The sequence below is a fragment of the Panthera leo genome, chromosome C2 (assembly GCF_018350215.1).
Source record: "Panthera leo isolate Ple1 chromosome C2, P.leo_Ple1_pat1.1, whole genome shotgun sequence".
NCBI lineage: Eukaryota > Metazoa > Chordata > Mammalia > Carnivora > Felidae > Panthera > Panthera leo.
In genome coordinates, this window is record NC_056687.1 from 84,209,665 (window position 1) to 84,234,831 (window position 25,167).

The 25,167-nt window shown below is 34.4% G+C and overlaps 1 protein-coding gene across 9 annotated transcripts in view; it reads right to left on the reverse strand.

Annotated features, from left to right (window-relative positions):
• ATP11B (ATPase phospholipid transporting 11B (putative)) overlaps window positions 1-25,167 on the reverse strand; it is a 130,292-nt gene that overhangs the window by 95,777 nt on the left and 9,348 nt on the right. For 7 of the 9 annotated variants that reach the window (XM_042902946.1, XM_042902945.1, XM_042902952.1 and 4 more), the window contains exons 2-3: window positions 5,040-5,156; window positions 100-189 (exon numbers count right to left, since the gene is read on the reverse strand). In XM_042902946.1, coding sequence (XP_042758880.1) covers window positions 100-189; window positions 5,040-5,156 — 207 coding nt within the window. Of the gene's footprint in view, window positions 1-99; window positions 190-1,527; window positions 1,706-5,039; window positions 5,157-10,072; window positions 10,173-25,167 lie in introns of those variants that run through there. The other 2 variants (XM_042902944.1, XM_042902951.1) reach the window with 2 other exon arrangements.

Below are 25,167 nucleotides of genomic sequence, written 5' to 3' on the forward strand. Positions count from 1 at the left end.
AAAAAACTGATCCCATAGTCAAATGATTTAGAATGCAATATAACTTTTCCCTAAAGATCGAAGTCATATAAACTTAATCCATTGAGTGATAAAGCTTACCTGAACCAAAAATATAATAAGAAAATAAAAGTTTGCCACTCTTCTGAATTGTTCAAATAAATTTTTTGGAACAAAATTCCACACAGTATACTAAAAAAACAGAGAGAGAAGGATAAATTAACATTTAAAATAATATATACGATATCAATGTAATAATAAGGAAAGCAAAATAAGATTTATGAAGTCCTTAGACAAATTTATGTAACTCTTGATGCTATAAAAACTGTTTTTTAAGAGTTTCAGAACTTTTATTCTATTCTTTTTTTTCTTATACTATTTATTGGCAATTTTAGTGTAATTTAAAAAGATGAGATAAATTGGAATCTACCAATTTTGCTATTAAATTCTTGATTTTTTAGAAGTTGGAGAAGGCAAATCTAAAACAACATTTAATAATTTATTTTGGTCTTTGGTTACACAAAACTAAGTGTAAAAATAAACAAGAGCTGATAAAAATGCTGATTCCAGATACAATTTATTTTCCATTTTATTTAGCTCAGTATCAGAAACAAAGGAAATGGTATAACTATTTTATTATTCTTTGTTAAGTACAAAATATGGAAAAATAACCAAGAATGTGAAAAAGATTAAAAGCACTTTACATAAGTGGTGGTATAACCACCAAGACAATCTCATAAAGGACACGAAAATCTGTCACAATGTCAATTTTTAAAGTAAGACTGTCACTAAATGACCTTGGACTAATCTCTCTGCACCCTACTTTGTGCCTCTATAAAATGAAGACAATAATAGCCCTATTTTATAGGGTTGTTATAAGGCTTAAATAAGCTAATATATTTATGATGCACTTAGGACAGAAACTGGCTCATACTAATTGCCATGTGTCTGTTATATTATTAATCAGCATATAAGCCTATAATGCTATATTATAAGGGTAATAATATGCCAAACATTATAGCACTGTTACTTCACCCTATATACACTCTCTCAGTAGAATGTAAGATCCCTGAGGCTAGGGACATTGTTTTATTTACTGCTCAATCTCCAGCACTTACCACTACTATTCAGCACATAGGTGGAGATCAAAACTTTAGAAGAATAGATGAATAAATAAAGAAATACATACATACATACATTAGGTAGAAATGAATTTTTTTCAGATGACTATCCGGATGTCAGGCAAATGAAGCCTTAGTGGTTACTGATCCTATTCAAAATTTCTAAAGAGGCAGTTTACTTAATTTTCTCTGGTGCAATGTAAGATGGTTCTAATTTCTGAATTTTCTTACTTCAAAAATTCACTTCTTAATCAGCTGAGATCTGAAATGTCCTTCCCCACATAAACAATTAGGGTTAAGTTCCCAGGAAAGCCCACAACAGTCTCTATGACCCAAGGATATATAAATAGTACAATACCTAACAACATTTCTTTCAGGTCAAATTATAATCTCAGTTCTAATCTGATACCTGAAACACATTTTCTTGTGGTAGTGGTAGCACTAGTGGCTCCAGAATCTGGGACTGGGGACTATGTTCAGGGCTCTGGAGAGAAGAGAGGTAGATGCTTTCCAGTCACTGCTCAATGTGTGTCTCTGAGATGGTAACTTTGGGTCATATCATCCTCAGGTGATCTTAACTGGAGTCCCTTAGTTACCAAATCAAATGTGTAAAACTTTTTAAGAATCAAGTTGGCAATGTCCTAACTTTACATCAATCTTTTAAAATCATAACAGAATGTATTTTTGTCTTCCAAAATCTTGAAAAGAACAATTACATAAATTGGCAATAAGGTAACTGGTTTCAGGATATTTTCTTTGGCTAGTTCAATAATACATGGAAAAACTCAGAATAAATAAAAATTTCTTATGAAAACCAGCTTACAAATATTAGGAATTGTTTTTTCCAGGTTTTCTAAAATACAAAATACATTAATAGACTGAACAAGTCTATATTCTGTGCTTATCCTATCATATGTAGAAGAGAAACTATAGGATAAATGTTAAATAATATAAAAATATTTTAAGAAAAATAATAATTATGCTTTAAAGTTATTTTATTATGTAATAATGATCAATAAAATTAAATTAGAAGTATAACTTCTTTTTTAGCTATGTATATGACTATACAACTGATCTTTTTTCTTCAAGTTCTGATATTAGTAAGAAAACCAAAACATAATTATGAAATTACATCTTTCGTAAAGTTTAAATAAGGTAGTTACTATGGTAAATTAAACAAAGATGTATCATGCACCTACAATGTACAAAACTCTTGTGCTATAAGAGAAACAAAGAAGCTTTCATATTAGAAGAAATTCAGAATAAACATCAATAGCTATATTGAAAGGTAAAGTAAATGAAGGAATATACAAAGAATTAAAATGAAAAGCAGTCAGTGAGAGAAAAATTTAATGAGGAAGGTCATATTCAACATGGGCTTTAATAGGGCAACATTCAACAGGCTGAAAATAGGGGGCAAAGAGAGGGATACCATTTCAGGAAAAGAGGACAGCACGAACACAGGCAGAGAAGAGCAAAGTTCATCATGACTTTGTGGGACAGAAAATAATACAGTCCAGAAGAGTTTAAGGGAATAAAAAGGGAGCAGAAAGGTAGTACAAAGGGAATTTTTTTAAAAGCCTCATTTATGGTCAAGAAAAAAATGGACATTGTATATAAATATCCACATTCCTGAATCTGTGGTCAAGAACATGAATTTTCTATTTCCATAAAAACATGAAATTTATAACCTCTGCAAAAAATATAATCTACATTTAAAAAGAAGTGGTTAATCATATGAAATCACAGCAAAGGCACAGTAGTAGGGAAGTTCAACATGGGTTTATGGAATAGCAGGTAATCTGGTTTGGAAGGGACGTGAGAAATTACTAGTAGAATAAATAAGGGAATAATGAGAGAGACAGTCCTTATATGCTTTTAAAAAAGCAATGTTTATTTAAATATCTACATTTTTAAAACTGTGGTCAAAAACATGAACCGTAATACTGCTGCATATGAATACGATCATATAAAGATATTTAATCTCCCAAATTTTCCAGGACACTCAGCTTTCAATACTGGCAGAGGACTAAAGTGGTCCTGTTACTCACAGCAGATGAGATTACAAAAACTAGATTTTAAAATGGATCCTGGAAAGTATCCAAAATATAGATAGAAACTAGAAGAGAGTTTAATTTTTAAAAAGTGCAAATGAAAGGAATATGAATATGAATTGTAAACTATGGCTTCTTAACCTGGAGACACTATCCAACTCTCACAGCTATGGCAGCAAACAGTAGGGAGAAAAATTATACCCTTATCACAAAATATGACAGATTTGAATTCAGGGCTGGAAAACTAGATGGAAATTTAAGGGGAAGAAAACACTGGTAGTGAAAGAACCAGGCAAGGAAAATGACCCAAATTCAGAATGTAAACCATCCAAACCCAGGATGATAGCTAAACTCTACACCAAAAAGGAGTGAACTACTGATATATGCAACAACAAAGATCAATCTCAAGATTACCGTTACATGAAATGAAGTCAGACAGAGAAGACTCATACTACATGACTATATTTATGTGATATTCTAGAAAAGGTGAAACTATAGTTATAGAAAACAGATCAGTGGTTGCTAGTGCTAGAGATGAGGAGGAGGGGGACTGGCTGCTAACTTTTTACTTCTGGATATACTCTTTATCTTGGTTGTGGTAGTCCCATGATGCTATACATTTGTCAAAACTCATCAAATTGTACACTTAAAATTGGTGAAATTTTACTATATATAAATTATACACAAAGTTAAAAAAAAACTTAAAATTTTCAAGGACTTTTACTTCTTGCATGATTTACTAAGAACTGTGTCATTAATCTAAAGCTCTTCTATTACCCTAGATTCTAACATTTTCCCTTCCTGCCCTCTGCTTTAGAACCACTGTCCAAAATGACAGATCTCACTAATGGGTATGTTGCATCTGTAAATAATGTGAAGGATGAGAAAAGGGGCAGAACAAAGAAACCACTGACCTAAGACAATACTCTTGGGAAAGAGGAGAGCAGGATGACAGAGATACAATTAGTTACTCTGGAAGGCAGAGAAGGAGCAGTACAAAGACGCTTCTTAAAGTGGTCTATCAAACAATAGCAATGATCTAAGGAAAACTTTACTCTTAGTCTGATTCACATCCTAACTGCACTTTCCAATAGGTAACCAGTAGTTGCATATGGCTCCTGACACTTAATCGAAAATAAATTAAGATTTAATTAAAAATTATGTTTTTCAGTGGCATTAGCCATATTATAAGGCCTAACTAGCCCTAAACAGCTACTGGTTATCATAGTAGCACAGAAAACGTTTCCTTCATCATGAGAAAAGTTTACTGGGACAGCATTAACCTGTAATCTTCAGTTTCAAAATAAACAAAGACATCTTAAAAATGTTATAGAAAAAAATGAAACAAGGAAGAATACGTGAGTGAAGCAGTACCTTGGTACTATATATGTAAATTTCTTGTTTACAGAAGAGTGATAAAATTAGAGGAAGTCAGGCTTTAAAGTCACACAGAACTGAGTTCAAACTCCAATCCTGTCATTTAGTGTGCAACCCTGGGTAAATTATTTCCCAACACTTTAATTAAAGACACAAATATAAAATGAGTATAACACTTTGTAAAAGCGATCTCAGAGTTGCTGTATGAATTAAATGATATGAGATGTACCTAACATAGTACCTGGCACACCGTATAAATATTTAGTTCCTCAGTTTAATTGCAACTAGGGATAATTTTTGGCATGTTAGTTACCTGGTATAAGCAACTGGCAACTCCTTTTATTTTACAGTTCACAATTTTGGGTAAGATATATTTACCAAACACCATTTCCTTGAATTTTTAAGGATATAAATGTATACTGGAATAAATAAATTACTTTTCAAAACAAAATGGAACATATCTATAGTTTTAATAAGTGTTAATCCTTACCTTAGATGAAATGATCCGGTTATCTATAAATTTCTGAGGTGTGTAAAGGCCATTCTGAGGAAACCTGTTGGCTATGTAAATAGTTCTTGTGTCACTTTGATGTGGTGGGTCAAAACCCTAAGACCAAGCAAAAGAAAAATAATGACTAAGAAGGTTAGTTGTTATGATTCTTTATTGCTGGTTTTATTTAACTGACCAGATTGCACATATTATTACTGGCCTTGAACTGCATATAGGCTCAATCTAATTACTAGCAGAGTTAAGGCATATATATTTTTCTTTCCCAGGTAAACTAACATATTATCTTCAAATAAACACTTAGGTATTTGGGATGAGCACTGGGTGTTGTATGGAAACCAATTTGACAGTAAATTTCATATATTAAAAAATAAAAAAAAAAAAAAAAAAAAAAAAAAAGAATGCTGCAGGGAGGTAAAAGATTACTGTTAAGAATCAATTGATTCAATTTTTAGTGATCAACAGACATCCAAGGTTTATAATAATCCTTCAAAGATAACACCCATGTGTATGTGAAACACAGCACTAATGGAATGTACCAAATATAAATAAGAAATATAAATGATACCTAGCAATTGGATAAGATTTACATAAAATAAAAATAAAATATACATTCATGGTAGTAAAAAAAAAAAAAATAAATAAATAAACACTTAGGTAATACCTTTGGTAATGAAAAATAATCCATACTGTTAGAAATGCTACTGTAAGGGGGGAAAATCATGTAGAAGATCTACAGAAGCATTTGAGGACAGTATTTCTTTCCTTCCCTTTCATTCCTAGGGGTTCCTTGCCTTTCTCTTAAGATGGATTCCTACTCAGTGATGTGGAAGTTCTGTGTACCTATAGCCTAATCAGCACCTACTACATCTGATGACAGAGGTTTATATTTTACTTCTTCCACACCCAGATCAACTTGGTTTCAAAGAACTTTGATCCCACGAGACTCACAATGCACTGGGTAGGGTCCTGCCTAGATTCACTCCACATAATCATCTCTTTGTGGTAGTCATATTATCAGTTGAATCCCTGAAATGTGGAGATGTAATTCTGGCCTCAAATTTAGGAAACCATTTTTCGAGGTACATTTATCAATGATCTCCAATGTAAAAGTTTTCACTGGGACAAGAATGCTGATACTTTATTCCCACAGTATTTTACTATTTTCCTAGGTGGCAAGTGAGTCTTCAATACTCTTTTGGCAGATCTTGGCAATCCTATGACAGGATGAAAGCAACCACCAAAAGCAAGACCTTTGTTTGTGGCTCTACTATTGCTACTAAGTAAGGAAAAAGTTAACTAAAGCTGGTATTTGTAATTACAATGATCTACTTGTAGCCATTAAGGACTCTAATTTAGTAATCTACTAAGTAAGTAATGTGGCTGCCATTTGATGCTTGGCATCCTTGTAAAATTTCCACTAAGTACATACATACACAGATAGTGGAAATTCCCATATTACCTAGAGGTATATTTTGTTTAGCACATCAGAATATTAACAGTGCTATGTATAGATTTCAACTGCTGTCATTCTTGGTTTAAAAATTTTTATTCTGTGATCTTAGAAACAGCTACTACAAGACTGTGAAAATTAAATGCATTTGTATGCTCCATAAAAAAACCATGAAGTTTCATTTTATTTGCTTATGCTATTTATAGTGATGACCACATTTTGTGGATGTGAATGTGCCATTATGTGTCTGATTTCAAAATCAGTTTCTTCAAGGATAAAATATGGCATGCATATTTATCTTCTTCCTAAATTTTCCTTTAAACATTTCACAATTTTTCCCTATAATAACTTATGGAGGGGGGGAAAGGCAGGCCTCATAATCAGAGTTGGAACTTACTGCTCTATCTAGAATACTGCAATCACCTTAAAGATATGTGCTATTTATTCATTCAACAAATATGTATTGAGGTTAAGTACTATGCTAATCCATGTAGGATTATGTGATTTGTTAATTACTCAAGCAAATCATAATATGCCCTAACTCAACAAATAAATGAATAAAGAGTTGGCATGCTACTGCTATAGTCCATGCCTGTATTTCTCAAAGGGGGTTCACAGGAAGTTTGCCAATAAAGTTCATAAAGTTATATAAGAGGGACACACTGGTAACTGAAACATTAGACTACATGAAGCATATTTATTCCACATCCACTTTGAAACCACGTAAAAATAACAGCAAATTACATACCATGTATGTAAGTTTCTGGAATAAATTAAAGAAAAAAGAAAGTACATTTGTGGGTCTGAAAGAATATATATATCTTTAGGAAGATGTCAAGACAATTGAGACTAAGAACCACTGATACAGAATTTTATTTTTCACTAAATTCCACCAAGACTGGAATTTATTACTAAGTACATCTAAAGTTAAGAAACAAAGTGCAAAACAAAGACTCCCCTAAAATATGTATGTTATTTATATATGTTACTATTGCAACATCTCATTCATGACTTCCTAGGATGCAAACATCCTTCTCCATTCATCTCTACTGACTGTACCAGTAATCACATACTAAAGTTTGAAACTCCTTAGATTCCTACAATTATTTCAAGGGAATATATTGAAATGTTCCAAAAATAAAACCAATTTTAAACTGAATTTTAAGTGCAAAATCAGTATATTCCAAAATATGGTAATTTAACATTAGATAATTCCAAAAGGAGATTGAGGAGTTTTTCCTTAATTCCCAAAGATGCTACAAAATCCACCTACGTATTTTGAGTTTTTTTCAGTTGTAATTAATTCACATGATCTCAATCATTTTATAATCAATGGCATGTATATATGTGTGGATGTTATTTTTTCCACAAAAACGGTTAAATTTTATATTTGTGACTGCAGTATAAGTACACCTAGCTGTCCCTTATTGAAATCAAACCTCTAACTTCAGTTCATTAGCATCGTCTTCTCTGCAACAAATTAAGCCAGCCACAACTAAATAAAAGAATAACACTGTCCAAAAATAAAGAAAGTGACTTAGGGCAGGATCCATAAATGGACTTCAGGTCTGTGAATCTCTGAAACTGTATGCAGATTCACTTAACATGTGCATTTTTCCAATGAGAGTGAGCATAGGTTTCATCGGTTTCTCATGATGTAAAGAAGCTTAAAACCACTTATCTAAAGTCTTGCTTTTGTAATCAGTTCTCCATCTCAATATTGCAGATTTTAAAAACAACACAAGAGAATCTTTATGTTTCTTTTTTTTTTTTTTTTTTTGGGACAGAGAGAGACAGAGCATGAACGGGGGAGGGGCAGAGAGAGAGGGAGACACAGCATCAGAAACAGGCTCCAGGCTCCGAGCCATCAGCCCAGAGCCTGACGCGGGGCTCGAACTCACAGACCGCGAGATCGTGACCTGGCTGAAGTCGGACGCTTAACCGACTGCGCCACCCAGGCGCCCCTAGAATCTTTATGTTTCAATAACACCTCTACTCTTTAACAGGAGCCAAAACAAACGTGACCAAAATTAAGTGTATAACTATACTGTTAGTGTGAAGTTCAAGTACAGTTTCACACTTTTCTAGCAAGCATTAATAGCAAGTCATGGCACTAAGAAAGAAATACAGTCTGAACTTCCTAATCACTTGGTCAAGGCTACATGCCAAGGTTGGCACACATCACATATTCTGCTGTCATCTCAGACTACCCATTCACACCTTCAACCCCTTGATGCTAGCCTGCTCCTTTTTCCTGATTCACCTTGCCCTAGGGAAAGGAATTTAGATAGATTAATACTATTCTAGCCACCCTAATTTTATTTTAATTCCTGCTGAAAAGTAGGATACAAGCTTTGGAAACACACAACTGTAAATAATTTAAAAATAAAAAACTCTCATATTCTATAAAAGTATGAAATTTAAAACCTCTTTTCAGTCTGGATTTGTGAGCATACGTTAAATTCATAGGTATTTAAAAAGAAAAAGGAGGTAAGGTAGAAAAAATCTCATGATGGCATCTTGGGAACAAACTGACAACACATAGGAATGGTTTGAAAGAGATTCCTTTTATAACCAAAAACTGATGCGATCTAGGGAAACCAAACCACTAAATAGCTTTATAATTTTTAGAAGTTGGTCTCTGGCACACAGCAGTACTTGGAAATGAATCACTACGTTTTACATTTTCATACCAAATATACCAGCCTCTCCGTAATCTTAAAATCCCAAAGATTTTAGGAAAATTACAAATATTACAAATAAAACGCTAACAATGGCTAAAACTGTAGTCCTATAATTAAAACTGTTACACTTCTTTACAATAACTAAGAAAATATCATCTTTAGAGTTCACAGTGATCAAAGTAAATCTGTGCTTCTTATTCTTATATGTGATCTATTCCCTCTAAAATATAAAGAAAAAGCTTCAAGACAAACCATACACCAAAAAACCCAAAAAGCTGCAGAGTCAACACTGCAATACCACTGTTATTAAAATAAATGAACAAAAGCTTTAATCACATGCTTTATATGACAAAAAGTAATTTTTTGTTGGCTGTATCCTCCAATGTACACAGGCACATGAAAATGGCCTAGTAAAAATATGATGATTCTGGGGAAGAATGATTTAGTGTATTTTACCAAATCTATAAACTTAATTGTGAATTATTATTTCCTGGACATAGACTTTAAATAAAATATACCTATATGAAGGTACTGTAAGGGCAAGATAATTTTACACTGTTAACAATGGAAGGTGATAGAGAATAACTTAAAATACTTGTGATGTATACAAACACAATAATTAAACATTTTTGTTTCCTGTTACATAATTTTCATTTTAGGACTTAAGGTTGTTCTCCATCTATCAAACCAGTCTGGGCTTCCAGGAAGTTGGCTTAAATGCAGGGGTAGGTTAGGACTGACTAACTACAGGATATAAAATTTAGAGTGACCTTTGACTCCAAAATTCTTAAACCATCTGTCAATGCTTCATTACAGGAAGCTCATCTCTGATAGATTATATTACTTCCCAAACTTGATTTTTCTGTGCCAACATTTACCTCCAGCAAAAGCCTCTTCATCCTTCAAGTTTCAGCTTAAGAGGTTCCTTCTCAATGGAGCTTTCCCTGACACTTCTTTTTCCCCAGAAACAAAGGAAGGCATTTGTTATTATGCCCAACAAACCTTTTATATACTCTCATTATAGATTTTATTACACAGATTAGTAATTACTTGGCTGTATATCCAGCTCCCCCTCCAGACTGTAAGATTTTTTTTTTAAGCTTATTTATTTATTTTGAGAGAAAGATTGTGCAAGCAGGGGAGGGGGAGAGAGAGAATCCCAAGCAGGCTCTGCACTGTCAGCATGGAGCCCGATGTGGGGCTTAAACTCAGGAACCAGTGAGATCATGACCTGAGCCAAAATCAAAAGTCAGATGCTTAATTAACTGAGCCACCCAGGTGTCCCCAGACTACAAGATCCTTAAAGATAGTATGTGCTAATTATTTAATGAATAATTACTGAAATTAATGAATAATTTACTGGATACAATAAATTCTGTAGTTTTGAGGTTCTAAGTTTAGTTTTTAAATATTTTTAACAATAACTTTTCTACCAAATTGAATTTAAATTCAATGATATTTAAAAGAAAAAGGAAAAACTTTAAAAGTGATCCTGTAGAGTGAAACCCATCATTACTAATGAAAGAGAGGCTAATAAGAAGCTTTTCATTCTGCTGTTCTTAGATTTATCTTATTATCAAAACCATTTATTATAACTTTACAGTTGGTTGGGGTTCATTTCTGGATGTCAAAGAAACCAAGTTCTATTAGGGATATGCAAATCAAAACCATGAGGTACCACTTAGCCACCTACTGGGATGGCTACTATCAAAACAAACCAAAACAAAATAATTAGTATTGGCAAGGATATGGAGAAATTGGAATCCTTGTATACTGCCAGTGGAAATGTAAAGTGGTACAGCCTCTGTGGAAATATTATGGAGGCTCTTCAAAAGAAGTAAACACAATGATCATATGATCCATCAATTCCACCTCTGGGTACATACAAAAAATGTAAAAGCAGAGACTTGAACAGATATTTGTACACAGATATATTGAATAATACGAGTATTATTCACAATAGCCAAAAGGTGGAAGCAACACAAATGTTCATCGACAGATGAATGGATAAGCAAAATATGGTATATACACACAATGAGCTATTACTCAGCCTTAAAAAAGGAAATTCGGACACATGCTACAATATGGATATACCTGGAAGACATTATGCCAAGAACAAATGCTGTATGATTCTTTATGTAAGAGATAGTCAAATTCAGTTTGCCAGATGTTTAGTGAACAGGGGAACAGGGAGTTTGTGTTTAATGGGTACAAAGTTTCAGTTTTGGAAGATGAAAAAGTTCAGGAGATGGACGGTGGTGATATGCACAACAATGTGAATGTACTTAATGCCACAGAACAGTAAACTTGAAAATGGTTAAAATGGTAAATTTTATGTTACATATATTTTACCACAATTAAAAATATCAATTTTAGCCATCTGAAAATTTCCCATGGGTTTTCTGGATTAGAAGAGCCCTATTCGATCACAATTCAACCATAATATTTAATTTCTTTTGTTTGTCACGCTGGTGTTTTCCATGTATGGCAACAGAGACATTTATGATAAAAAAATAAATGTGTGAGGCTGTTTTAGTTTAGATCAAATTTAAAAATCACAAAGAACGCTAAATTTGATTTTTTTTTTAAAATTTATTTATTTATTTATTTGCTATTGTTCTGCCTATCAGGTTGAACACTGGCTGGACAAGAAGTGAAACTGGTAAATCTTCTAACTGTGGTATCCAAATTAGAGGTAACTAAGTAAAAAATTTCTACCCAGTTTTTCAAATACTTCTGAACCTTTACCTTCTCCCCTCACAATCGTACACAGCAATGGCAATGAAGATGGTTTTGTAGGTCCTAATTAGAATAACAGAAGCAATGGATTACAACTCTGAGAAAGGCTAGAGACATGTAGTCAATCAAAAACCATATCTTTTACACAGTATATACAAGGTTTAATATTTAAAAATACCAAGAACAAAGACACAACCACAAAATTCTAAATAATAGCATGAAAAAACATCTTCAAGTCAAAGGACAGAGGGTGAATCCTATTTAGTTACTTTGGCAAAAACTGACACAAAAAGTAGGAAAAAAAAGTAGGGTGGAAGAAAGATACACAATTGCCTCATTAATTTTATTTATAGAAACCTGATTTCAGGAATGCCAGAACCAAGAAACTGCTACCAAATAAACAACAAGAGCAGAAGCAACAATAAGAAAACCCAACAATCCTGTACTTCCTACCGGTCCCCTACCGGTCCCACACCGGTCCCACACCGGTCCCACTTTCCTTAATCTAGATAATTTACCTTTCAGTTGCCATAGTTACAAAAAATTTTAATATTGCTCAAAATCTGTAACACTCTTGCTCTTACACAGAATGAAAGCATATGCTGTCCCTGTTATCAGATAGATACAATGTAATACCAAGCATTAACATTTAGTAAATCAACCAAAATAATACTGTTACTGAAATAATGTTTCTGAATGACCATATACTTTTCTACTCATCTATTTTTTTCTGATTGACTGTTTAAGTGTGCTTCTTATTCTTACTCAAAGAACTATATGTAGTAGCTCTCTATTACAGCTAAAAGATTATATGACTCAAAGTCAAAACTCCTCTTGGGGAACGAGCCTAAGAAAAGGAAGGAAGACTTCTAGGAAGCATTTCAGAAGTAAGTATTGGTATTGATTTTCACAATGATTGGGGGAGGGTCTACTGACAATTAGTAGGTGGATGGACGGATGGGTGGGTGGGGCAGAGATATCAGATATTCTACAGCGCATTAGAGAGTCCTGCCAACAAAGGAATGTCCCGTGAGACAACTTTCAAATGCCCTGCCTGATATCTGCACTGATAGAAAATCTCTTTAGAATAATATGAATCTCTATTTACAAAATATCTTGCATGGATTTATTAATTTTTCAAGAATGCAACTACCACATATACTGAAGGAAGATAATAGTTTGATTTGTCAGAACTTTGTAAACAGTTGGTTCACTGTTTCAGGAAATTACATCACCAAAGGAAATGTCACTTGAATTTGAGTCACCAATACAGGCATACCTATTTTATTGCATTTTGTAGATACTGTGTTCTTCACAAATGGAGTTTGTGGCAACCCTGTGTCAACAAGTCTGTTGGTACCCTTCTTCCAACAGCACTTGCTTACTTCACATCTCTGTGTCACATTTTGGTAATTCTTGCACTATTTCACACATCTTCATTATTGTTGTATTTGTTATAATGATCTGTGATCAGTGATCTTTGATGTTACTAGTGTAATTTTACGGGGCACCATGAACTCTACCTAAAGATGGCGAACTTCATCAATAAATGCTATGTGTGCTCTGACTGCTTCATTCCCCATCTCTTTCTCTCCTTAGGCCTCCCTATTCCCTGAGACACAACAATATTGAAATTAATAAGCCCACAAGGACCTCTAAGTGTTCAAGTGAAAGAAAGGGTCACGTGTCTCTTACTTTAAATCAAATCTAGAAATGATTAAGCTTAGTGAGGGCATGTCAAAAGCTGATATGGGCCAAAAGCTAGGCCTCTTGTACCAGTTATTCAAGCTGTGAATGAAAAAATTTTTTTTTTCCTTTTTTCTTGAAGGAAATTAAAAGTGTTGCTCCAGTGAACACACCAATGATAAGAAAACAAAACAGCCTTATTTCTTACATGGAGAAAGTTTTAGAATGGCTTAGACAGAAAATCAAACCAGTTTTAATAACATTCCCTTCAACCAAAGCCTTAGCCAGAACAAGGCCCTCACCCTCTTTAATCCATGAAGACTGAGAGGAAAGGAAGCTGCAAAAGAATAGTCTGAACCTAGAGCAGATTGGTTCATGAGGTTTAGGGGGAAAAAAGCCACCTCCATAACACAAGTGTTCAAGATGAAGCAGCAAGTACTGATGTAGAAGCTGCAGCAAATTATCCAGAAGACAGAGCTAGGATAATTAATCATGGTGGCCACACTAAACAACAGATTTTCCATATAGACTAAACAGTCTTGTATTAGAAGAAAATGCCACCTAGGACTTTCATAGCTAGAGAGGAGAAGTCAATACCTGGCTTCAAAGTTTCAAAGGACAGGCTGACTCCCTTGTTAGTAGGGGGCTAATGCAGCTGTAGCCACTTTAAGTTGAAGCCAATATGCTAATTTACCATTCCAAAAATCCTAAGTCCTTTAAGAATTATGCTAAATCTACTCTGCCTGTGCTCTAGAAATAAAACAAGGCCTGGATGATGGCACATCTGTTTACAAAAATGGTTTATTGAATTTTTTTAAAGCCCACTGTTGAAACTTTACTGTTCAGACAAAAAGCTTTCTTTTAAAATACTGCTGCTTATTGACAATGCAACTAGAGCTCTGATGGAGATGTACAACAAGATTAATGTTATTTTCATGTCTGCTAACACAACATCCGTTCTGTAGCCCACAGATAAAGGAGTAATTTTGACCTTCAAGACAAATGCTGTTGGGAAAACTAGACAGCAACATGCAGAAGAATGAAACTGGACCACTTTCTTACACCATACACACACAAAAAAAATTCCAAATGGATTCAAGACCTAAATGTGAAACAGAAAACCATCAAAATCCTAGAGGAGAACACAAGCAACAACCTCTTTGATATTGGCCATAGCAACTTCTTTCTAGACATGTCATTAGAGGCAAGGGAAACAAAAGCAAAAATGAACCCTGGGACTTGATCAGGATAAAAAGCTTCTGTACAGCAAACAATCAACAAAACTAAAAGACAATCTTTGGAATGGGAGATGATATTTGCAAGTGATGTATCTTATAAAGGGTTAGTATCCATAAAGAACTTCTCAAACTCACCACTCCCAAAATAAATAATCCAGTTAAGAAATGGGCAGAAGACACGAATAGACATTTTTCCAAAGAAGACATCCAGATGGCCAACAGACACATGAAAAGATGCTCAACATGACTCATCATCAGGGAAATACAAATCAAAACCACAATGATATACCACCTCACACCTGTCAGAATAGCTAAAATTAACAACACAGGAAACAACATATATTGGTGACGATGTGGAAAAAGGGGAATGCTATTACACTGTTGGTAGGAATGCAACTGGTATAGCTACTCTAGAAAACAGTATGGACATTCCTCAAAAAGTTAAAAAGTGTAACTACTCTATGACCTAGCAATTGCACTATGAGTTATTTACCCAAAGGATACAAAACTACTGATTCAATGCAGCACATGCACCCCGGTGTTTATAGCAGCACCATCAACAAACAACCAAACTACGAAAGAGTGCTTCAATAAAGAAGATGTGGTATATATATACAACAGAGGATTACTCAGCCATCAAAAAGAATGAAATTGTGCTATTGCAATGGCATGGATGGAGTTAGAGTGTATTATGCTAAGCAAAATAAATCACAGAAAGACAAATACCATATGATTTCACTCATATGTGGAATTTAAGAAACAAAGTGGATGAACATAGGGAAGGGGGAAAAAGAGACAGACAGGGAAACAACCCATAAGAGACTCTTAACTATAGAGAACAAATAGGGTTGATGGAGAGAGGTGGGCAGGGGATGGGCTAAATGGGTGGTGGGCATTAAGGAGGGTGCTTGTCGTGATGAGCACTTGGTGTTATATGTAAGTGGTGAATCACTAAATTCTACACCTGAAACCAATTTTACCATATGTTAACTAAAATTTAAATAAAAACTTGAATCAGTGAGAAAAAAAAAAAAACTTTTCATAAAGCTATTGCTGCCATAGAGAGGGATTCCTCTGATGCATCTGAGAAAAGTAAACTGAAAACCTTCTGGAAAGAATTCACTATTCTGGATACCATTAAGAACATCTGTGATCCATGGGAAGAGGTCAAAATCTCAGTATTTGCAGGAGTTTGGAAGACATTGATTCCAACACTCCTGGATGATTTTGAGGGGTTTAAGATTTCAGTGGAGAAAACAACTGCAGACGAGGTGGAAATAGCAAGAAAACTAGATAGAATTAAATTAGAAAGTGAAGCCTGAAGATGTGGCTGGATTGCTGCAATCTTATGATAAAACTCTAACGGATGAGGAGTTGCTTCTTATGGATGAACAAAGAAAGTGGTTTCTTGAAAGAGAATCTACTCCTAGTGAAGATACTATGGAGACTGTTGAAATGACAATAAAAGATTTAGACTATTACATAAACGTAGTTGATAAAGCAGTGGCAGAGTTTGAGAGGATTGACTCCAATTTTGAAAGAAGTTTTAGTATGAGTAAAATGTCATCAAGCAGTATCACGTGCTACAGAGAAACTATACCTTCATGAAAGAAAGAGTCAACTGATGGAGCAAAGTTCATTGATGCCTTATTTTAAGAAACTGGCACAGCCACCCTAACTTTTAGTAACCATCACCCTGATCAGTAAGCAGCCATCAATATCCAGGCAAGACCCTCCACCAGGAAAAGATTATGACTTGCTGAAAGCTGACATTATGGTTAGCATTTTTTAGCAATAAAGTGTTTTTAAACTGAGGTATGTACATTGCTTTTTTAGACATAATAATGTTGCACATTTAATATAGTGTAAACATAAATTTTATATGCCCTAGGAAATCAAAAAATTCATTTGACTTGCTTTGTTGTGTTACTCACTTTATTGCATGCAGCGCTCTGGAACTGAACCCACAATATTTCCAAGGTATGCCTTGGAAGTATACACTATACTTTCAGCAGTCTGCATTAGTGGCCATGGATTCACAATGATTATAATATCTGATCTTTATGTCTACTGAAGTTATGACTGCACACTTACCTTCTGAAATAGAAATTACTTAATATAACTGTATTTCTCTATTCTTCATGTAACAACTTCAGTTTTGATGTTGATTTTTAAAATTTTTTTTTTTTTTTAACATTTATTCATGTCTGAGACAGAGAGAGACAGAGCATGAACGGGGGAGGGTCAGAGAGAGAGGGAGACACAGAATCTGAAACAGGTTCCAGGCTCTGAGCAGTCAGCACAGAGCCCGACGCGGGGCTCGAACTCACACACCGCGAGATCGTGACCTGAGCCGAAGTCGGACGCTCAACCGACTGAGCCACCCAGGCGCCCCTTGATGTTGATTTTTTAAAGAAGTTATTAGTGTAGGCAGGTTACAGATTTAAATTTTATCACTGGATAAGAAGGGATGTAGCATTCATAAAATATTTGTTAGGGTCTGACAGGGTTGAAAAGCAACTAGATACCTGGAAGACCAAAATATAAGTTACAAATACTCACTGTCTTGGGTCTATAACAGAATCCCTCAAGGAAGAAGTTGCTGCTTTTACCATAAGCAGTACTGCCAGTATTCAAACCAGGAAACCACAACAAATATTTTCAAGTATAGATTTAAACAAGCTAATGTATTAGGTAAAAAATTATAAAAACAACATAAAAATATATTGAAATTAAAGAACAGACACGCTGAGTGAATCCTATTTAGTTATTTAGACAAGAACTGAAACAAAAAGTAGAAAACAGCAGGGTGGAAAAATGATAATTGTCTTATAAATTTTATGCACTGGGAACCTAAAAAACATGCTTCGGAAGAAAATAAAACATATATGTACAAGGTTAAACAAATAGGACCCAGCAAATCCTAAACTACTGGTACAAAAAATTGAAAATTAAACCTCAAGCAGAAAAATTATTATTTAGCAACACTGGGTCAAACTGACATAATTCTAAAAATGTATTTTTAAAAGACACAGAAGACTATTTTCACTTCTTCCAGGAAGCAAGCAGTTCGTTTACACTGCACAATGACTATTAAAATTGTACTGCTGATCTACAGTTCTTGACTTCTACATGTAATGAAAAGAATTTCCTTTAGCAATCAATCAAAGAGTATTTACTGAGTACTTTCTACATGCTTTGTAATAAGCTAAGGACTAGTGGTGATATAAAGAAATAGATGACTTAATCCCTGCCCACCTGGAGTTGATAAAACTTCAGTGATTTAGGTCTTATTTACCTTACATATCACCTAATTTCCTATTTCCACTCACATATTTAAGATCAAACTACAATTATTTTCTCATTTCAATGTGGGACACCCAGCATAGATATTTAGAAAGCAACTGGATATTTTTGTTTAGATGTTAGGAAAGAGGGTTGGACTTGGGATAGGAACCCAGCAAGCATAAAGATGATAGTTAAAATCAAAGAATGTATGAGACTGCCTGTTATGAGTGCACAGTGAAAGAAGAGAAAAAGGGCAAGAGATGGAATTCTCATTTAAGATACACGTGGGAGAAAAGGAATAAGCAAAGGAGAAAGATCACCAGAGAGAAGGAAAAGAGAGGAGAGGTGTGGCAGAAACACAGGAAGAAGTTGCAAAAAAGAATTATTTCATATGCTGTAAAGAAAGATGAAAACTGAAAAAAAGAGCACCGAATTTAATAATTAGGAAATCACTGGTGACTTTGATCAACACAGTTTGAATAAAATTAAAAAGGCTATAATGGATTGATTAAATAGGGGTAAAGAAGAGAGTGGGGAAGTAGGGATAGTGATTACAGCTGAATCAAATAAAATATGTGTATTTTTTAGTGTAAGCGAATCATATTTTTAGGTTTGAAATGAAGCATCTGGCAAAGAGGGAGAAAAATCAAGTTATGAGAAAGACAAAATTATTGAAGGATCAAGGAATCATTAAATGTAATGTGTTATGCCAGATGGAGTTTTGAAGCAGAAGAAAGAACACTGGTGGAAAAACTAACATCTGAATAAAGTATAGTGTTTAATAATAATGTATTAATATTAGTTCACAGTGTAACAAGTTTAACCTAGTAATGTAAAATATTAGTAAGAGAAACTGGGTGAAGGGAATATATACAAATTCTTTGTATTATCTTTCCAACTTCTCTGTAAATCTGAAACTATTCTAAGATAAAAAGTTAATTTTTTAAAAGTTAAAAAAATAGTCCTTAAAAACAAGCACATCTACAAACTGAAGCAAACACACACACACACACACACACACACACACACACACACACACACACGGGCATTACATTGACCTAGTTTTTCTTATTTTGCATAGAGTGACTGAAAACTTTATCTCAATCTATGGGAAACATCATCATTAGGGAACTCATGGTCTAGGAGACAGTATAAAGATTATCAAAACCATCTATGATTACTTAAGAATTTTGACTTTCAGGGGCACCTGGGTGACTCGGTCAGTTAAGTGTCCGACTTCAGCTCAGGTCATGATCTCGGGGTTCATGAGTTCAAGCCCTGCATTGGGCTCTGTGCTGACAGCTCGAAGCGTGGAGCCTGCTTCAGGTTCTGTCTCTCTCTCTCTCTCTCTCTCTCTGTCTGCACCCACCCCTCTAAGAATAAACATTTTAGGGGCATCTAGGTGGCTCGGTCAGTTAAGCCTCCGACTTCAGCTCAGGTCATGATCTCACAGTTCATGAGTTCGAGTCCCATGTTGGGCTCTGTGCTGACAGCTCAGAGCCTGGTGCTTGCTTCAGATTCTGTCTCCCTCTCTCTCTGCCCTTCCCCAGCTCATTCTCTCTCTCTCTCTCTCTCTCTCTCTCTCTCTCTCTCTCTCTCTCTCTCTCTCAAAAAAGAAACATTAAAAAAAAATAGAATAAACATTAAAAAAAATTTTAAGAATTTTGACTTTCACTGTCCCCTAATAAATACCTAAGTTTTTAAATTTTTTTGTTTTCTTTTCAAATTCTGCAAATATATGCTGGAAAAAAGGTTGACAACATTAGCAGGTAAGCAATGAACCAATTTCCTTTAAAGTCGCATAAAGAATTGGAACCACAAAGGGCGGGAGGGGAGGAGTCTCCTGCACATCTAAGTTAGAGGCCTGTGCCTTCACATTTAAATTTCAACAGGAAAACACACATGAGGGAACCATTTGCCAGTTTTTCAATAGTAAAGAATCAAGTCCACCCTTATACCTTTGTTAGCATTTTTCAAACTTGTATATTAAAGAGCACAGTGGAGAACTGAGATAAGCAAATATATCTATATTCCCTTTGTAGCTCAGGAGATATAAGAGTGAAGAAACAATTTCCTATGTACATATGATTAAGATGAACTGACTACAACTACTTACGCTTTATCTGCCAACTGCACTCATTGCAAAAGACTCTTTCTTCAGAGCAAAATCTTACAATACCAATAAGTAACACAAGTATTTATTGGAAAAGATGTGCTTGATACAATGTGAGGCACTGTACCAAATGTGAGTAAAGATATCTGAGCATTCTGAAATATCAAACTACTTAGTATGTCCTTTATTAAATTATCCTATTAATTTTTAAAAAATACAACTTATAAATATTATGAGCACTGACTATATACTAGGTAGTATGCTTGGTACTGTGGAAATACCAAAATGAGAAGTCAGGGCCTCTGTTCTTTTTATTTATTTATTTTTTTAATGTTTATTTACTTTTGAGAGAGAGAGAGAGAGAGAGAGACAGAGTATGAGCAGGGGAGGGGCAGAGAGGGAGACACAGAATCCCAAGCAGTCTCCGGGCTCTGAGCTGTCAGCACAGAGCCTGATGCGGGGCTTGAACTCACGAGCTGTGATATCATGACCTGAGCCGAAGTCAGACACCCAACTGACTGAACCACCCAGACGCCCCAAGGGCCTCTGTTCTATATAAAACTTCATTTAGAAAAAATAAGGCCTCTTAAACACACAAAAAAAGAAACAAAATATCAAGTAAAATGAGTAAAATTTTAACTGAAATAGCAGTAACTCCTTAGATGACTCACTTTTTTCCCTTTAGAAGATTATCAAATACATCCTTCTTAATAGAGTTAAATGTGACATAATTCCATTACAGGTGTAATAAGAGTTATTAATTAAAATGGACAACCATCCTATCTCTTTTCATCATTTCTAATATCTATTTCAACATCACAAACTTGTCAAACTTCAAAATAAATTTTTGATCTCCCAAGGTTCAAGACAAAAAGGAAATTAAAAACATGAAAACTGTAAAAAAAAACCAAAAAAACAAAAAAACTTGCCATGCTGTTCAAAATCAATTTATATATATTGCATTTTATAGTAGATAACATTTTCAAGAGGATATACACTAAGGTACAAGCACGTTCTAACAACTTCTGGTACCTAAAATATTGTGTCAACTTGAGAATGGCTATAGCTGAATAACTACAGGAACTCTCCACCACTTCTCTCCTCTTCCTCTACAAACCTGTCACTTGTGTCTCCAGAGTACCACTGTTGCCTAGAAATTTCTTCTCCTAACTCATTTCCTAGTGTTGCCTCACTCTTGAGCAGATTTAAGGTGGCAGGATTGGGAAAGAGAGATACAGGGAAAACTGCTGCTACTGCTAATTCTCTCCTACACTGCTAAGCTCTCTGGAAAAACTCTCTAGGTTCAAGTCTTGCTGCTGATATTTGTTATTGGCCTTGGAAAAGTCTATACTGTGAGCTCTTCCCTTTGCTTCACAAAAGCAAAGATGAATAAAATACCTGGTTTTCTTTAATTAAGAAGACTTGGGCTGCCCATGTGATTCAGTCAGTCAAGCATCCAACTTCAGCTCAGGTCATGATCTCCAGGTTCACGGGTTCAAGTCCTGCATCACGCTCTGTGCTGACAGCTCTGAGCTTGGAGCCTGCTTCCAATTCTGTCTCCCTCTCTCTCTCTGCCCCTCCCCTACTTGTGTTTGGTCTCTCTCGAAAATAAAAACATTTAAAAATTAAAAAGAAAAGACTTAGCTAAGTTTAAAATAAGATAATCATTTCTGTAATCAAGGGTTGAGCCTTTGGGACTCCATGTCTAGAAACAGGCAGTCTGAAGTTCAAATCCTTTGACATGATAAGGATTAATAGCATCCCTTTGTATCTGGGTCCTAGAGTCAGGTTCAACTGAAAGGAAGCTGAAAAAAATTTGTGTACCTTTAAATATGTATAAAACCTCCAAAGAGGTAACAATAATATCTCTTTTTTTAAAAGAAAATATTATGAGAAAAACCACACAGATATGCATCAAAAACAGACAAAACTGAAAGAGGTCCAATAAATATGGAAATAAAAAAATCACTTAAATTAAATATTCAGAAGACAGTATGAACTCTAGATTGGACACAGGTGTGAGAATTAGTGAACTGGAAGCTAGAACTAAGGTATTCACAGTGAAAGCAACACAGAGAGAAAATACATGAGAAATATGAAAAAGAAGTTTAAAAGCCATAGAAGACAGAGTAGTATCAAGCAAGAGTTCTAGACTGAGAACATTAGAGGCTGAGAAGCAGTATGTATGTATGTATGTATGTATGTATGTATGTATGTATGTATGTGTGTATGTATGTATTTTTAATATAATTTATTGTCAAACTGGCTTACACACAACACCCAGTACTTATCCCAACAAGTGCCCTCCTGGATGCCCATCACCCACTTTCCCCTCTCCCCCACCCCTCATCAACCCTCTGTTTGTTCTCTGTATTTAAGTCTCTTATGGTTTGCCTCCCTCTCTGTAACTATTTTTCCCCTTCCCTTCTCCCATGGTCTTCTGTTAAGTTTCTCAAGATCTACATATGAGTGAAAACATATGATATCTATCTTTCTCTGACTGACTTATTTCACTTAGCATAATACCCTCCAGTTCCATCCATGTTACTGCAAATGGAATGATTTTATTCTTTGAGAAGCAATATTTAAAGAAAAAAAATAGCTGAAAAATTTTCTGAACCATATTAATAAGAGCCTTCAGACTGAAAGCACACACAAGTACAGAGTAGGAAAAACATGAAAAAATATTATAGATACAGCACAATAAAATTACAAAATATCAAGGACAAAGAGATAACCCTAAAATCCATGTAACACAGATTACTAACAAAGTAATGGCAATTAGATTAAAAACATATTTTATACCAGCAATTATAAATGTCAGAAAGCAATGGAATAAGTAGTATCTTCAATATTGAGTGAAAGTAAATGTTAATCTAGAATTCTGTACCTAAATTAGTGTTCAATAATAATTATGAAATAAAGACATAAAAACTGAAACAGATCACCCCTACAAAAGAATGTATTTCATTAAAAATAAAAGTAAATCCAAAGGGAAGAGGTGGTATGCAAGAAACAACGGTAAGTAAAAGAAATCATTAAATTTTAGTAGAAAATAAAAATGAGTAACTGCTAAAAAGTTGGAAAAAAATGTTTTGAGTTTAAAAACAAGCAGAACTAGAACACACATTATGGGGGAAAATATTTGCAAATTATTTATTTGTTAAGGGTCTTGTATCTAGAGTAAAAAAAAACTCTTAGAACTCAATTAAAAGTATTCTAATTTTATGAGAGAGAGAGAGAGAGAGAGAGAGAGAGAGAGAGAGAGCGAGCATGCACAAATGGGGGACAGAGGCAGAGAGAGAAAGAATTTTAAGTAGGCTCAACTCAGTACAGAGCCCAACGTGGGGCTCAATCTTATGACCCTAGGATTATGACCTGGGCTGAAGTCAAGGGTCAGATGATCAACCAACTGAGCTACCCAGGTGCCCCCTTCAAAAATTTTTTAATAGACAAAAAGATTTGAATAGGCATTTCTCCAGAAAAGGTGCAAATGGCTAACAGGGACATGAGAAGATGTTTGAAATCATTAGTTATTAGCAAAATGTAAATCAAAACCACAATGAGGTATCATTCCCACCATGATGGCTATAATTAAAAAGACAAAACCAAGAGTTGACAAGGATATGAAGACACCGGAACACTTAAAAACTGCTGGTGGGAATGTAAAATGGTGCAGCCACTTTGGAAAATAGTTTGGCAATTCCTCACAAAGTTAAAAATAGAGTTACCATATGATCCAGTAACTCCACACTTTAGGTATAAACCCAAGAGAAATGAAAATATATATGGATGCAAAGACCTGTCCATTAGAGGTCAAAGTAGTGTTATTTCTAGCCAAAAGGTGGAAACAAACTAAATGTCCACCAACTGATGAATAAACAAAATGTACTATATCCATACAATGAAATATTATTTGACAAAGAAAGGAATGAATTACTGATATGTGCTATGACATCAATGAACCTTGAAAATATTATGCCAGGTGAAAGAAAATAGTCACAAAATACCAAATACTGTATGATGCTGTTTATATGAAATGTCCACAGCAGGCAAATCGATAGAGACAGAAAGGAGATTAGTGACTGATTAGGGCTGGGGGCTACACGTTTGGAGGAATGGAAAGTGAGAATTACTGGGAACATAGTCTCTTTTAGGGGTATAAAAATGTCCTAACATTGGAGTATGGTGTTGGCTGCACAATTCTATGAATATACTAAAAAAATTGAAACTTTAAATGGGTAAATTGTATGGTATGTGAGTTAAATCTCAATAAAGCTGGTAAAAGGGAAAAAAGTAGAGCTAAACTATTATGTAATAGTAATGTGAAAAGTGAGAGTGGAAATACTTGAGTTAAAATGTAAATCCCTATATTATTTGTAGGCAGATAGAGATACTCAATATATAGGTATAGCTAGAAAATAATAAAATACATAGCGTCTACCTCATCAAAGAGAAAAATATGAAAAGAAACTTAACAAATTAAATGCAAAGTCAATCAAAATCCTAGAATGATTCTCCACAGAAGTAGGTAAACTGATTAAAAATAGCATATGGAAGGGTAAAGATCAATGCAATTCTGAAAGAAAAAAAGGATTGGGGGTTCTGTTCAGCCAGATATCAAGACTTTATAAAAAATACTATAATTAAGACAGTGCATAACACCCCAGTTACATTAATGAATAGATGATCTAAACAGAAAATCAACAATCACATGTCAGGCCACAAAATAAGTCTCAACAAATTCAAAAAATCAAAGTCATACCATCTTTTCTGACCACATGCTATGAAACTAGAAATCAACCACAAGAAAAAGCCTGGAAAGCTCACAAATACGTGGAGGTTAAATAAATGCTACCAGACAATGAACGAGTCAACCAAGAAATCAAAGACAAAATAAAAAAAAAAT